Genomic DNA, 17,911 nt, shown 5'->3' on the forward strand with positions numbered 1-17,911 from the left:
TTTGGCGGCATCAACTTTGAGGCTCTCTAGACCCATTATTTGGGCAAAACTTTAAGTGCCCATAATTTTGCTACAGACATACATGATTTTCTTATCCAAAAATATTTTTTACATATTTTTTTGACCCAAGTATGTGCCGTAATAAAATTCTCAAGAATCAAAAGACCATGGACCCAAAAAACATAAAAAATGCTGCTCGACTTCAAAGCTACTTTAGACCCTTTATTTGAGCAAATCTATTATTAACTTCCCGTAGGGTAAGTTATTGTAATGGGCCGAAAATCGGAATTGAAAATTTTTACATTTCTCGACGTTTTGAAGGTTTCTGAACATTTTGGCATACTTCAGAAAAATGGATGTGTGTGTGTGTGTTGTGGTGTGTGTGTGTGTGTATGTATGTATGGATACAAATTTTCGCCCACGTTTTCGGGCGTACGGATCATCAACCGATTTGAATGGTTTAAAAACATTCGATTCCTATTAATAAGGAGAAGAGCTGATTAGTTTTTGGCAAAGGCAGGTCCAGCAGTTACGGAGATAAGGAGCAAAGAGTGCAGAAAATAGAAATCGAGTTTTTGAGAGAACGGAGCATCCGATTTGAATGATTTAAAAAACATTCAATTAGTAATGATTGGGAAAAGGGGTTATAGTTTTTCGCAAAGGCAGGCCCAGCCATTTCGGAGATACAGAGCTAAAGTACAAAAATGGCAGTTTTTGAGAGAACTAAGCGTCCGATTCAATTGATTCAAAGAACTTTCTGCTTGTCTTAACAAAATAATTGATTTTGGAAAAAAAAATTTGTACCATTTTTTTTTTTTTTTTTTTTTTTTAATTTTTTGTATATCGAAAATAATCAGATTTTATTTTTATTTCTGACTATAGTTTTAATATACTTTAAACAAATAAATTCAACTCTGCAATTCAGTTTTATATAATCTTATAAATTAGACAATGTTACAATATTTATAATAATCTATTTGAAAACATGCAATATTCCTCAAACATTTCGTTACGGTACGGGAAGTTCCAGCAATTTGCCTTAAGGCACGATGCCACCCACCCCACTAGTTTATTGTAACTTTTAAACCAAACGTCCAATTGTAATCATTTATTAGAAAAATTTGTACAAAATTAAATAATTTACCTTACTATCTAATATAAATTTCTACAATAACTCAGGTTACTTTAAAAAGTCCATTGAATACGCTACAATTGATTTTATAATCAGTGCGCTAAAAACAAACATTCCTTTTTTAAATCTCTAATAACTTTTATAAAAATTAATTTATTTAAATAAAACATTCGGCAAATTTGTACAAAATTCAATAGTCCTACAAATTGTCTAATATCATAAAAACCTACAGCAACTCGGTATACATCAAAATAGCATTTGAAAACAACATTGTTCATATTAACAAATATTTCATCATTCTTGTTTATATCCTTTACAAGTCAATAATTTCACTATCAAAATAGGCACGAAACTTTACAAAATTTTTACCACCTATTCTCTAAAGTGTGAAGAATTAGACTATTTAAAAATTTACCATCTTACCATCAATTTCTCCTACTTTTTTCGCAAAATTTTGGAAAAAATTCTGAATTTTTCGACGCATTTGTTAGGTCATCACCGGTCGATGTGAGAAGACCACGTGTTATTGTGGCGCGATGTAGAAGACGGATTGCCATTGGTCCACGGCGCGGATTGTATTTTTTTTGGGAATTAATTACAGGGACGTACTTGGGTTGAAAAAATTTGGAAAAAATATTTTTCGACTAAGAAAAGATGTATTTTTGTGGGAAAAATGAGGACAGTAAAGGTTTTGATTAAATAAAGTGTCTGGAGAGCCCCAAAGTTGGTGCGTAAAATCTAACTTTCTAGTTTATGCCTTTTGGGTCTATGACCCTTTGTTTTTTGGGAATTTTTTATGGGACGTACTTGGGTCGAAAAAATATGGAAAAAATATTTTTGGACTAAGAAAAGATGTATTTTTGTAGGAAAAATAAGGACGTTGAAGGTTTTGAATAAATGAAGTGTCTGGAGAGCCCTAAAATTGATGCGCAAAATCTAACTTTCTAGTTTAAGCCTTTTGGATCTGTGAGCGTTTGTTGTTTGGGAATTTTATTACAAGACGTACTTGTGTCGAAAAAATTTGGAAAAAAGATTTTTGCAATAAGAAAAGATGCATATTTGTAGGAAAAATAAAATCACTAAGGGTTTTGTGTGCAAAAAGGTGACAGACAGCTCTAAAGTTGGTGCGCAAAATTTAACTTTTCAGTTTAAGCCTTTTGGGTCTATGAGCATTTCATTTTTGAGAATTTTATTATGGGACGTACTCGGGTCCAAAAAATTTGGAAAAAATATTTTTTGACTAAAAAACGATTGTCGTTTTCAGAATAATTTTTTCAAAATAAAATCACTAAGATTTTTGTGTGCAAAAAGGTGTTAGACAGGTCTAATATAGCGCAAAATCTAACTTTTTAGTATTAAAATAATTTTATTAAATCTATTTTTCACTGTACTATACATTAATTTATACGTTAATTATATTTTAATTTATTTGTCTAGAATAATATAAACAAAACATTATGAGAAAGTTATTGAATAATAATGCGCAATTTGAAATGCAATCGTAAAATTCAATTATTCAATAATAATTAATGCACTATTTTGCATTTTTATGTTTTAAAATGCACATAAAAGTATATATATATATATATATATATATATATATATTAATATATAAATTATAACGAATTAATAATAAGTTTTATATAAATATTATATTAATTTTTTATTTATTTTTGGTGCTTTGCCTGTAAAATTATTAATTTCTCATTTTCTACCAACAAATTAATGAGATAATTAACTATTTTCAGTAAGTAGAATTAAAATAGATATATTTAAGTATAAAATATCAAAATTTCATGATTGCAATACAAACGGTGCGGGTTATAAAAATTATTGAAATTACTGAATTTTATTAGACCAATTATGTTACTGTACTCTACTTGGTGCATATGTTCTTTGTTTATAAAATTATGAATATCTCATTTAACTATCAAAATTCCGCAAAATTTATATTTTTATAAATTTCTAGATATATTCAAGTATAATTTTAATATTGTAGTACAAACTGTGCGGCACAGAAAAAATAATTCTTGAAGTCCTTACTTCTCCTGAATTGATCTATGCACTTTTTGATACCAATACAAATACCTTTTCCTACAAAAAGTATTTTCCAAATTTTATCAAGTGGCATCAAAGTAGACATATCAAAGTATAAATTACCAAAATTTAAATTTCCTTACACCAACGATGCAATTTTAAAAAATAAATCTTTCCAAGAAATGATCTCATATAAATCACGCTATCGTCTCTATTAATTCTCCCACATTGTATTCATATAAATTGGTCGAATTGCTCTTGAATAGTATTAAAATCGTTGTCGGCGGTTTTATATGGATTTATATAACATAATGTTACGTCTTTACATCGAAAAATAAATGCACAATGTTAAGAGAATCATATGACATTGTAAAACACATACAAAAGCACTTTGTTCGAGTATTCAATGTCAAGATCACGGCCGGAGTAATTGACTTGTGGGTGCAAAGTTTCAGTTTTTGTTGAAAATCTTGAAAAATAATAAAAAAATGATAAAAGTTGCAAAGGGCAAGATGTTGGTTATAGAACTGTGTAAATTTTTTGCTAATATACTTTTATTCTAGTTGTTATAATTAAGGTTGTAGCGAGGTTTGAAATTGGCTTGAAGATTGCCCAGATCGGGGTTTATCAAAAATCTTGGAAAATACTAATTTTATGATCAAAGTTGCTAAGAATAAGATATTGCTTATGAAATTATCTAAAATTTATGCTAAGACACTATCTAAGTAAATATTGTATTTAGGTTTGTAGTAGAACTTAAAATATTGAACTTTACACCATCATACCAAAATTTTAAGCAATAAATCTTTTACCATCATTAATTTTTTATCTCGGATCGGAAATTTTTAATCCCCGATCGCAAAAACATTAACACTTCAATAAATTTCAAACAAATATATTATTTATGATATATTTTATGATAGAGACGAGACCTGGTGATCTTTGACACCAGCTTTTGGACTTTGAAATTATTGCACACGACCAAGAATCGTGAAAATACACCTATTATAAATGTTTTTAATCTAATCTTATTTGAAATGAGCAATATTTAATAATAATTATGAGAGGATGATAATAATAATCATATCTTGCGAGATTCAGACACAGGGATAAAGAACTTTGGTAGAAAAACGACTAATTCAAAATTTTATAACGACAAGATTGTATAATTTTTTAAAAATACTAACGTTTGTACTAGAATGTTGAAAGTTTTTTTAGAAATACTTTGATATATATATTTAAATCTTACACAATAAAATTTGCTAGTTTTAAATTGGTTTGTGAGATATTTACGATAATATGAACAAAGTATATGCACCATTTGTACTATGATTTTTGTTTCGCTTGGTGCATGTACTATGTTAATAAAATTGTAAATATCTCATTTTACAAACAAAATTTGTGTAATTTTATATTTTTGTAAAATTCTAGATATATTCAAGTATTGTTTAGCAAAATTTCAAAATCGTGAAGCAAACGGTGTTATTTTAATCAAACTTGCAAACTGAAATTTACAAATTTATTTGTCACTGATTTTTCAATCCAATATTAGTGTTGTGTCGTCATCGAAAATATTTCCGATCTGTTTCGATTTCATCGATTGCAAAATTAATAATAATTATCGACAAATTTCATTATAGACAATTTAGTAATAAACTACTTTTGAAATATTTCACTGTTTTGATGTGAATATGCAAATAGAAACTTTCATATTCGTTTACTCACAAACAAATGGTAATAGATTGATATATGTATATATATATAAACTAATAAAATTGTTATATATTAGTAAACCATTTTTATTTTATTTTTATAATTTTTGATACAAAAACATATTTTTTTGGAAAAATATGCAATGGGTGAACGCGTTCAGGCCAAATTTCATTTTGAATCAAAAAACTTGAAAAATAATCATTTTACGTAAAAACTTCTCAAGATAAAATTATAGTCCATAAAAGTCTCTACGATTTTGCTAAAACAATTTATTTGTATATTTTATAATTCAGGCTGTAGCAAAATTGCAATATGATACTAACGAAATATTGCCTCTCGGCCGCACAAAGTTTCACGTTTAATAAAAAAAAAAAAAAACTAGAAAAATATTCATTTTTCAAAAAAACTTCCAAAGAACAAATTAAACTATATAAAATTATCAATAATTTTTGCTAAAACACTTCATATGTATCTATTACATTTTTAGCTCAATTTCACAATTTCGGACTTTGATCCAATGTTTCATATTTTCTTCGACTTTGAACTTGTTTCAGACAGAAATCAGCAAATTTCTTCGATTTTATTCTGTTTTCGATAAAATTTATTTATTTATCGTATTTTTGGGGTCATAAGCGTGCCTCTTTGGGGTCAAATTTGTCAGATATAAATATCTAATTTATTGTTTGGAAGAAAATTGTCTGCATTTGCACATTTTGGAAACAGGGATTGAAAATGTGAGGTCGAGTTAAATAAAATATTTTTTTCTAGAGCGCACTGTTTGTAGTACAATATTGAAATTTTGGTGAAACATAATTAAATATGTCTGAAATGATATAAAAATATAAATTTTGCAAATTTGTTTTTGTAAAATGAGATATTTGCAATTTGCCAGTACACATGCACTAACCAGAGTACACTTACAAAATTTGCATATAAACCCTTATCAATTTCAATAATTTCTCTAAATCGCACCGTTTGTATTACAGAGTTGAAATTTTGATTTTTATACTTCAATGTGATTTACTAAAATTAGTTAAATTATATTTGTAAAAAAAATATTCATATTAATTTATTCCACTTGAAAATTAATAATTCCATCTAGTCATATATTATGTATATTAATTATTTATGATATCGTTGAATGATTTTGCAAATAAATGCAACCTTTGCATAAATCAAAGGTCGAAAGTTATGAGAAATGAATCGATATTTAATTAATCATTATATTGTTTATATTATATGTTGTAACTTTCAAACCGTTTGTCTGAAATATATAAAATATTTGGCAAATTTGTTTAAAATTAAATTATCTAAAATATTGTCTAATATCATAATACCCTACAGCAACTCGGTATACTCATAAAACCTAATCAAAGCTCGATATCGATCAAGAAATAATTCAAAATGTAAACAAGTCATAGTTTTTGAAATTATTTGAAATGTAAATGTCATAGTTTGATAACAACAACTTGTATATGTATATATATATATATATATATATATATACATATATATATATGTATTTCATTACTTGTTTTTTCTAATAATTGCATAATGTTGCATCAGATGTGTTTTCGTTTCAGAAGATTGTGAGTCACTTTCATTCAATTTTATTAACTTGTTCGAAATTTATTACTTGTCAAGGTCTTTTAGACCCCCAGGATATAAATTCGACTCAAATAAATATCACAAACATAATTTTGTAATATTTAAATAAAATATTTAAAAGACGTCTGGTCTGTAGAGCTCTTTGAAAAAACGTTTTTATACAAAAATTCCTTGAGGAGTTATATCAATATGAGTCTGATATTAGTGCGGGCGCTATTTTCATAAAATAATTTTTTACTCCAAAATCGAGATAAATTTTGGAAATTTTTAAATGCCATTTTATTACTTATATGTTAAAGATTATTTGAGTAAAATTTTATTTCTTAAGTATAAACAGTGCGGTCTGAAGAGCTCTTTGAAAATACGTTTTTATACAAAATTTCCTTGAGAAGTTATTTCAATACATAAGTCTCATATTAGTGCGGGCGCACATTTTCATAAAAAAAATTTTACTCCAAAACCGAGGTAAATTTTGGGAATTTTTAAATGCCAATTCTTTGTGTATATGTTAAAGAATATTTGACTAAAATTTCATTTTTTAACTATAAACGGTGTAGTCTGAAGAGCTCTTTGAAAATAATTTTTTACTCCAAAACCGAGCTAAATTTTGGAAATTTTTAAATGCCATTTTATTACTTATATGTTAAAGATTTTCTGATTAAAATTTTATTTCTTAACTATAAACGGTGTGGTCTGTAGAGCTCTTTGAAAATACGTTTTTATACAAAAATTCTTTGAGGAGTAAAATAGACGTCAGAAGTAAGCTCTTCAAAAAGTCGGACAAACAAATATTTTTTTAAATTATATTAAAATTTACTCCGAATTTATGCTAAATTTTTAAACTTTTTGTTCTATGCATTTTTATCAATACACCAAAGTATTCATTAAAAATATTTTTAATTTTTTATTATTACTATTGTAGTCTGAGGAGCTCGTTGAAAACGCAAATAAAAAAGTACAAATTATTCTTACGCACAAATGTTTATTTTAATTTATTTTATGTAAAATTTCAGAAACAAAATATTCAGATTTATACTTTAGAGAATAGTTTTACCAAATTTAAGTATTCCCAATAAATTTAGTATTGTCTGAGGAGCTCATTAAAATTGCAAATTTAAAATAATGAATTATTCTGAAGGACAAAATTGATTAATTTAACGATTAGTCAAAATTTATGTTAAATTTAGAAGAATTACAAGTGAATTTTATATTAGTCATAGTATATTTTAAGCAAATTTTACTTAACATTACTTGAATAGCCTGAAGAGCTCATTAAAATGCGTTTCGAGAATCATATATATGTGGGGTGCAAAATTTTTACAAAATATATAATTTCTCATGAAAGAAGTAAAATTTTAGAAATTGACGTATGTAATATTATTATATATGTAATAAAGTATTTTTGAGTGAAATTTTATTTTTGAAATGTAACCGGTGTGGTCTGAAGAGCTCTCTGATAGAACACCTGACTCTAGAATTAATTTTTGCACATTTAAAAAGCTCGTAAGACCGCGCCGTTAATATTTAAAAAATGAAATTTGACAAAAATTATCTTTAAGATATAAGTAATAAAATGGCATTTAAAATTTTCTAAAATTTAGATCGGATTTGGAGTAAAAAAATATTTTCTAAAATGTGCTCCCGCACTAATATGAGACTCATGTAGTGAAATAACTTCTTTAGGCAATTTTTGTATAAAAACGTATTTTCAAATAGCTCTACAGACCGCACCTTTTATAGTTAAGAAATGAAATTTTACTCGAATAATCTTTAACATAAAAATAATAAAATGGCATTTAAAATTTTCTAAAATTCATCTTGATTTTAGAGTAAAATATTATTTTATGCAAATGTGCTCTCTCACTAATATGAGACTCATGCAGTGAAATAACTTCTAAGCAATTTTTGTATACAAAAGTATTTTCAAAGAGCTCTTCAGACCGTACGGTTTATACTTAAGAAATAAAATTTTACTCAAATAATTTTTAACATATAAATAATAAAATGGCATTTAAAAATTTCTAAAACTTAGCTCGGTTTTGGAATAAAAAAATATTTTATGAAAATGTGCTCCCGCACTAATATGGGACTTATGTATTGAAATAATTCCTCAAGGAATTTTTGTATAAAAACGTTTTTCCAAAGAGCTCTACAGACCGCACTGTTTATACTCAAGAAATAAAATTTTACTCAAATAATCTTTAACATATAAATAATAATATGGCATTTAAAATTTTCTAAAATTTCACTCGGTTTTGGGGTAATAAATAATTTTATGATTATATGCTCCCGCACTAATATGAGACTTATGTAGAGAAATAACTTATTTAAGCAATTTTTTTATAAAAAGGTGTTTTCAAAGAGCTCTTCAGACCGTACCGTTTATAGTTAAGAAATAAAATTTCACTCAAATATTCTTTAATATAAAAGTAAAAAAATAGCATTTAAAATTTTCCAAAATTTCACACGGTTTTGGAGTAAAACATTATTTATGAGAATGTGCTCCCGCACTAATATCAGACATGTATAGTGAAATAACTTCTTTAAGCAATTTTTGTATAAAAACGTATTTTTAAAGAGCTCTACAGACCACACCGTTCATAGTTAAGAAATAAAATTTTAGTCAAGTAATCTTTAACATATAAGTAATAAAATGGCATTCAAAAAAATCCAAAATTTTACTTAATTTTTGAGTAAAAATTAATTTTATAAAAATATGCACTGACACTAATATTTCCTTTTTACGCAGCAAAAATTCAATTTATTTTATATTGTTTATAAAATATGCAATAACCATTTTGTTTTTATTAAATTTAATCATAATGGTCAATTTGTATTTCATAAAATGTGCAAAATTATTTATGATTGCATACGATTTCTATGAAATTATACATTGTTATTTGTGACAAACATGCAACCTGAATTGTAATGGATTTATATATATATATATATATATATATATATATATATATATGTATATATATATATATATATATAAACTATCAAGATATATATATATATATATATAATAAACTATATTTTCAATTCAGAAATATTTGTTTATAATTATATAAACAATTTTAATTGCATCGAAAGTTTGCGTCATACAATTGTAAAAATGTATGAAATTAATTTAAGTGCAAAAACGCACTTGCATTTTTTTTAGTTTTGGTTATATTATATAACTTTTTATAAAGTTAAGATAGAAAAATATTATCTGAAGAAAGTTAATTAAGGATAAAATTTTCTTTAAATTTATAAGAATATAAATTTTATGGCATTTTTTATATTAATTTTATGGTCAATGAAACACGGAGTAAATAAAGTTGTAAAAATGTATGGAATAACTTGTACGTTTTTTGATTTTATTAATGTAATTTTTTATATATTCAAGTTAGATAAATATTATTTAAGAAGCATTTGTCGATAATAAAATTATCTTTAAATTGACATCAATAATATTTTTTTTATAAAAAATCTCAGTTGTGAAAAAAATAATAAGAACCATAAAAATTTTATTTGTTGTTGTTTTTGCTCAAAATAGACTAATATTACTTTAAGAAGATTAGTATAATAAATTGGTATAATTAAAATTTTTTTAAAGACTCAAAATTAATTTTTAAAAATAGTATTACCAGAAATATAAAACAACCTTCACCAAAGAAAAAACAAAAAGACAAAATCATAAAGAAAAGTCCCAAAGACAAAAAATTAAAGACAAGCAACCAGAAAAAAATATAAACAAAAATAAGATATAGAATTTATTTACAAGATATTTATATAAATATATAACTTATAAGACTACAAACCACAGAATAATAATAATAAAAATACAATAAAAAAAAATAGTTTCATTCTTAGCAAGAATTTGTCAAAAATTCCAATTGACATAATATATATGTATATATAATAATAATAAATATAATACATTTTATTTTATATATACTATTAAAAATAATTATTAAAAAATAACAACATGCCATAATAAATTTTTAGTAGAGTGTCCACAACCAAAGAAAAATAGTAAAAATAGAATAAAATAGAATACAAATAGAAAGAAATAGAAAAAAATAGTAAAAATTAGTAAAAATAGTTTATAAGATTTGAAAGAAAGATATAAAATTATTTTTGAAAAAAATTAAACTATATTATAAAAATTTTGTTTATTAAATTAGATTTGTTTTTGTTGATTTACTTTCAATGCAGCAATTTTTAAGAGCATAAAGTTTGAGAAGAATTTTTGCAAAATCTATTGAAGTTACATAAAAATATTATATGACAAAATTATCAAAAAATTTTTGAGTTAAAAATGTTTCGAATAAAACTTTACTCTAAATTCAATAATTAACGAGATTTTTAACAAAAACTGATTACTTTGCCATTGAGGTTCTAAGAATTTTTTATAATTTAGTTTATAATATTTTGGGCAAGTTTTAGGCAAAAACCGTCAAAGTTACATAATTATGTAATATAAAAATTTTGTGAAAAATTTAATGAATAATAAATGCTTAAAATAAAACTTTGTTCTAAATTTACTAGTTTTTAAGATTTTGACCCTTGACTCTTGCAAGGCCTTCAGATTTTACTAAATATGAATACAAAAGATTATAAATTTTGAAGCAATTTTTTGCAAAAATCGTTAAAATTACAAGAATATATTGGATAAAAAATTTGTGCAGTATTTAATGTGGAAAAAGTGTTCGGATTACAACTTTGTTGTAGATTCAATGATTAACGAGATTTTTAACAAAAACTGATTACCCTGCCATTAAGGTTATAAAAAATCAGGGCAAATTTTCATAATTTTTTTTGGCAAGTTTTAGACAAAAACCATCAAAGTTACATGATTATGTTATATGAAAATTTTATGAGAAATTTTATGAATAATAAATGTTTCAAATAAAACTTTGTTCTAAATTTACTAGTTTTTAAGATTTTGATCTTTGACTCTTGCAAGGCTTTCAGATTGCTCTATACATTAGTTTATAACTTTGGAAACCAATTTTTGCAGAATTGGTTGAAGTTACAAAAATTTGTTATATGGGAAATTTGTGAGGAATTTCATGTGGAAAAAGAGTCCTGAATACAACGTTGTTGTAGATTCAATCATTTGCGAGATTTTAAACAAAAACCGTTTGTATAAACCGAAACACTTTTAAAGTTTCAGCCAAGTTTTAGTAAAAAATAAAATTCCCAAATTCAGCCGTTTAAAATTCCCAAAAATGGTGTAAGACATTTTTATGTAAAGTTTAATCAGCTACAAATATAATATTAAGCTAAATCCTACAGGTTTTTGAATTTTGCCCAAAAACCGCATCTCAGTATTGCTCCAAAATTCCAAACCACATTTTGACAAACATAAACTTCAAATTAATTTTCCTACAAAACTATCAACTGTAGACAAATATTTTATATGACAAATTTGTTGCAAATTTAGTCACGAATAAAAAAGTCTAAGACATTAATTAGATACATCTATTAGTTTTCAAGATTTTCTCAAAAAACGCGTAATAGACAGTTGCCCAAAATACCTAAATTGCTTCAAAATTCCAATCCACAATTTTCGTAAACGTAAATTTCGAAATAATCCTACAAAACAATCATTAATTTTCAAGATTTTCTCAAAATACACGTGAAAGACACTCGCCTAAAAAATACCAAAATTGCTTAAATTTCAAATTAATTTTTCTAAAAAACTATCAACTGTAGACAAATATTTTATATGACAAATTTGTTGGAAATTTAGTCACCAATAAAAAAGTCTAAGACATCAATTAGATACAACCATTATTTTTTCGAAATTTTCTTAAACAAACGCCTAAAGTCCATAACTCTACTTCTATACTAATTTACATCTAGTGCTGCCTCTCATCGACCACCAGCTCCAAAAATTCAAAGTCGTTTTATTCAAAACTTTTATATCGGAGTGTATAAAAGTGTTCCCTAGAAAATGTTGTAAATTGTATCTAGTTTCACCCTATCTAACTGAAAAAGGGTGGTTTCATATGAAATTTTTGAGATATGTGACAAAAACCAAAAAAAAATGTCCCGATTTTCCTAGATTTATTGCGTAATGGACACTCGCCTAAAATCCCTAAATAAGTAAATATCAATAACTATATTTCTATCCTAATTTATACCTAATGCTGCCTATCATCGTCCACCAGCTCCCTTATTTTTTGTTCCTGAGGTGGAGGAACTTCTTTATGTCCCCAAGTCGAATGTGAACCATCCCCATGTTTGATGGCAACATTTTTTACCAATTCTTTAGAGGGTTGTTTCCTAAAAAAAACAAAAATTGGTAAAATTTTCTGGTGTTTTGAGGTATTTTTTTTTATTTCTTACATGTCGTAGGCCCAACCAAGTTTGGCAAAGACATCTAACCAGACAGTGGTGATGTTGATGGTGTAGGGCATTTCAGCAGCCTTGTAATCCCAAGGGAAAACGTGGTGATAATTGTGCCAACCTTCGCCCATGGCGAAGAAGGACACAAGTTTGTTCTCCACTGGATTAATTCGACTGAAAAAAAAAAAGTGAAATGAAGAAAAAAAATCATGTTTTCTATATGGGTGTTGCATCCTTAGTGAAAGAGTTAAAACAGCAAATCGTGATTAACACAGTTCGATGGCAAATTAAAAATGTTATATAAGCGACTTTTTGAATTTCTAAAATATCTCAAAGCGTTCTCGAGATATTGCATTTTTAAACATTTCGATTTCGCAGGATCCATATTGATTCTTTACAACTTATAAAATTTGCAAAGTGTAAAAATGCAATTTTATAAAAACCATTGCAGATATTTTGGTGAATCAAAAAGTTGTTCTAAAAGCATTTTTAATTTGCCATCGAATAGTAATACTCTTGATTTCCAATTTTCACTAATTCATTAAGAATATACATTATGCAAGAATAAATCTTCAGGATTTGAGAAATAGTTAACAATTCAAGTTTATAGTATGTATCTTTATAGTTAATTTATATATTTTTAAAGTTATTTTTTCATTACCGATTGTGTTATTTGATGCTGTCTATATGAGTGTGCAAATTAATGTTGCATTCTTAGTGAAAGAGTTAAAACAACAAATCGTGATTATGACAGTTCGATGGCAAATTAAAAATGTTATATAAGCGACTTTTTGTATTTCTAAAATATCTCAAACCGTTCTCGAGATATTGCATTTTTAAACAATTCGATTTCGCAGGATCCATATTGATTTTTTACAACTTATAAAATTCGCAAAGTGTAAAAATGCAATGTTATGAAAACTATTGCAGATATTTTGGTGATTCAAAAAGTTGTTCTAAAAGCATTTTCAATTTGCCATCGAATAGTAATACTCACGATTTCCAGTTTTCACTAATTTATCAAGAATCTACATTATGCATAAATAAATCTTCAGTTCAGATCTAATTTTTACATACTTCAGTATTTTGTATATTTATTTTTGTAGATTATTAGAAAAATTATTCATCAAACACGTGTTTGATTTTTTTGCGAATGACGATCTTGAAAAAATCCGGATTTTTCTGCAAAATTGTAAGATAATAATAATCGTAAGATTGCGAACATTTTGCAATAACAAAAAATATAAAAAATAATCTACGAATTATCGTAGTATTAATCAAAAGTTTTTATTTTTGGCGAATATAAAAATAAAAAGCTTGTGACAGACTGTAATTTTAATATATATATATATATATATATTATTTATCTAGTTTATACTATATTATAATATATATTTATCTAATATATATTATTTATCTAGTTTATACCTTTGACACCGTCGAGATAAATTAAATGATATAATGATAAATTTTATCCAAAATCTTAATCTGTCGGATAACTTTTATCTAACAAATAAGATAAGTTATCTGACGAATTGTAAGATAAATCCTTCAATTTAAAGATTGACGCCGCAAAATTAAAAATACATGTGATGAATGAAATTGCACGATTTTGTGAGATAAAATTTGTTTTCATTAACAATGATAATTGTTTGATGCAATTGATAATTATATATATATATATATATATATATATATATATACTAGCAATCCCGACGAACTCCGTTTCGCCACCAGATGGTTTCGTGAGAAAGATGAAGAAATTTTTTGTTTGTTTTATATTTGAAAAGGAAAAATGTGATTTTATTATACAACAGTAATGAATTTATTTCGATTACAAAAATGAAGTGTTTTTTAGTTGAACTTCTCTAAGTAAATGAAAGTGAATCCGCAAATTATCCGTTTCATTGAAGTGCTCTTTGGTAAACCACATTTTTTGTTTTTTGGTGTTACGTTAACACAAACAAAGCGGATGGTTTTCCAACTCGTGAACAGGCAACGCATAACTGCCCATGTGAAAAACAATGATTTTCTAAATAATCTATTTGAAATTTATCTCGCAAACACTAAGCGATTGGCCTCGCGACTTGTTATTGCGAACGCAAGGAAATTGCAATCGTTTGAAGTCAAACGGAAGACCAGTCGGAATCATTGGTATGTCACCAAATCGCCAGCAATTGTTGATTGAATAGTGAAATTCAGTGCGTGTATATCATTATTCTTTGCGGCAAGAATTGTTCGTTGACTTAACCAAGCATAATTCTGATAATTCTTACTAATGTCATTACTCGAATTTTTAATTACGGTGCGTGAAGTTCCAGCAATTTGCATTAAGGCACGATGCCATGCACAACTAATTTTCTTAGCTATAAACCTTGCAGAGCCCGAGACCTTTCCGACGAATGCAAAATTGTCGAATTCGGTTCGTGCGTTCTGGAGTTATATCGTCAGGGTGGAAAACCCGACTTATTTATATATATATATATATATATATATATATATATATATATATATTCTACTCACTTGTCATATGGTCTATGTCCATACAAATGTGCAAAACTGTTGACAGACCAAGTGAAATTCAGGCTGCAGGCATATCTGATCAGGCACTGAACACAAAACGAAAAGTACCATTCTTCTCCCCAACAATACACAGGAATTACTGTTGGAATTATAAAGCAGAACAGGAACTTCAGCACCCAGAAGTACCTAAAAAATTATAAATGTTGTAAATTTTATCTAGTTTCACCCTGTCTAATTGAAAAGGGGTAGTTCCATATGAAATTTTTGAGTTATTAGACAAAAACCAAAAAATGTCCTAAATTTTCCATATTGATTGCTTAAGAATGAAATATCGAATTCAAAGTCGTTTTATTCGAAACTTTTATATTGGACTGAATATAACTGTTTATATAAAAATGTTGTAAATTTTATCTAGTTTTTGTAGTACTAATAAAAAATACAGTCCTTGATACAAAAATTTTGAGATATTTAAAAAAAAAGGTAGAAAAACGTCCCGAATTTTCATTGCATTTTTTTAAATTTTGATTTTAAAGTTATTTTATAAATAATAATATATTCTTGGCTAACTCGTAAAAATTGGAAATTGTGAGTGTTACTATTCGATGGCAAATTAAAAATGTTCCTAAAACAACTTTTTGAATCACCAAAATATCTGCAATAGTTTTTACAAAATTGCATTTTTACACTTTGCGAATTTTTTAAGTTGTAAAAAAAACAATATGGATCCTGCGAATTCGAAATGTTTAAAAATGCAATATCTCGAGAACGCTTTGAGATATTTTAGAAATTCAAAAAGTCGCTTATATAATACTTTCAATTTGCCATCGAACTGTGTTATTTACGATTTGCTGTTTTAACTCTTTCACTAATAATGCAACATTAATATGCATACTCATATAGAAAGCATCAGATAACACAATCGGTAATGAAAAAATAAGAATGAAAAATCGAATTCAAAGTCATTTTAATCAAATATTTTATATCGGAGTGTATAAAAGTGTTTCCTAGGAAATGTTGTAAATTTTATTCTAGTTTATTCTAGTTAATTGACAAAAATCAAAAAAATGTCACATATCAAAGAATATATTAAATAAATAAAATACAAAAAATAAATATTTAAACGAGTAATTAGACCTTGAATGTCGGTATGCATTAGCCTAACAATTGATCAAATTTAATCAAACTTGGTTTCCAAAAATTTTTAAGACCACGCGATTTATACTACATAGCTAAAAATTTAATATGTTACACTTTATTATATGTACTAAATTAGTAAATACAAAATTATACATATTTTGGAGGAAAAATTAAGTAATTAGACCTAAAATTCACAATTTTTATATTTTAAATAAAACTTAAATTTATTTAATTTGCTTCCCAGAGTATAAAAGTGTTCCCTAGGAAATGTTGTAAATTTTATCTAGTTTCACCCTATCTAACTGAAATTCATATGAAATTTTTAATTTATTTGACAAAAACCAGAAAAATGTCCCGAATTTTTTAATAATTGTGCTAAATAATCAAATATCAAATTCAAAGTCGCTTTATTCAAAACTTTTATATCAGACTGTGTAAAAGTGTTATATAGGAAATATTGTAAATTTTATCTAGTTTCACCCTATCTAACTGAAAATGTAAAATATTTTTAAAAATATGTTTAACTTTTAAATTAATAAACTTATTAATAACTTCAATCGTTACTTTACTAAATTAGTAAATTTTCCATAATTTTTAACACTCTGCACTTATACTCAAAATTGATTATAAAGTTTGGATTCTCAAAACAGCAACTTGTTGATAGGTTTTATATACACAAAATATTTTTAAAATAACTTTAAATTTCAAACTACTAAATTTATTAGTAATTTCAATATTTCCCTAAATTAGTAAATTTTTGGTAATTTTCAAAAATTTTGCACTCATGCAAACAAGTCTCATAATACTACTAGAAAGTAGTTGCAAAGTTTGGATGCACAAAACAGCAACTTGCCGATAGGTTTTTTATGAACAAAATATTTTTAAAAATTAAAAAAAAATAGTTAAAAATATCTTTAATTTTCAAACTACTAAATTTACTAGTAATTTCAATATTTTCTTAACTAAATTAGTAATTTTTGGTAATTTTCAAAAACTTTGCACTCATGCAAACAAGTCTCATGAAACTACTATTAATTAGTTGCAAAGTTTGGATTCTCAAAACAGCAACTTGCCGATAGGTTTTATGTACACAAAATATTTTTAAAAATAACTTTAACTTTCAATTTAAACTACAATAATTACAAACTACAATTTTACTAGTAATTTAAATATTTTCTTAACTAAATTAGTAAATTTTTGTTAATTTTCAAAAATTTTGCACTCATGCAAACAAGTCTCATGAAACTACTAGAAATTAGTTGCAAAGTTTGGATGCACATAACAGCAACTTGCCAGTAGGTTTTGTATGAACAAAATATTTTTAAAAATATCTTTAACTTTTAAACTAATCAACTTATTAATAATTTCAATCATTACTTTACTAAATTAGTGAATTTTCCATAATTTGTTATACTC

The 17,911-nt window shown here is 25.8% G+C and overlaps 2 protein-coding genes across 2 annotated transcripts in view; one reads left to right on the forward strand and one right to left on the reverse strand.

Annotated features, from left to right (window-relative positions):
- Positions 1 to 17,911, forward strand: part of LOC113389240 (acyl-CoA Delta(11) desaturase-like) — a 37,386-nt gene that overhangs the window by 11,136 nt on the left and 8,339 nt on the right. The gene's annotated exons all lie outside the window — the stretch shown is intronic.
- Positions 12,544 to 16,254, reverse strand: LOC113389786 (acyl-CoA desaturase 3-like). The gene is made up of 4 exons (XM_026626794.1): positions 16,181 to 16,254; positions 15,359 to 15,544; positions 12,836 to 13,009; positions 12,544 to 12,772 (listed from the first exon to the last, which is right to left on the reverse strand). The coding sequence occupies exons 1-4, from the start codon at positions 16,252 to 16,254 to the stop codon at positions 12,631 to 12,633; spliced, it is 576 nt and encodes a 191-aa protein (XP_026482579.1). The 3' UTR covers positions 12,544 to 12,630.

The sequence above is a fragment of the Ctenocephalides felis genome, unplaced genomic scaffold (genome assembly GCF_003426905.1).
Source record: "Ctenocephalides felis isolate EL2017-DRISC unplaced genomic scaffold, ASM342690v1 CF-g0.4_SCAFFOLD_03573, whole genome shotgun sequence".
Classification (NCBI taxonomy): domain Eukaryota; kingdom Metazoa; phylum Arthropoda; class Insecta; order Siphonaptera; family Pulicidae; genus Ctenocephalides; species Ctenocephalides felis.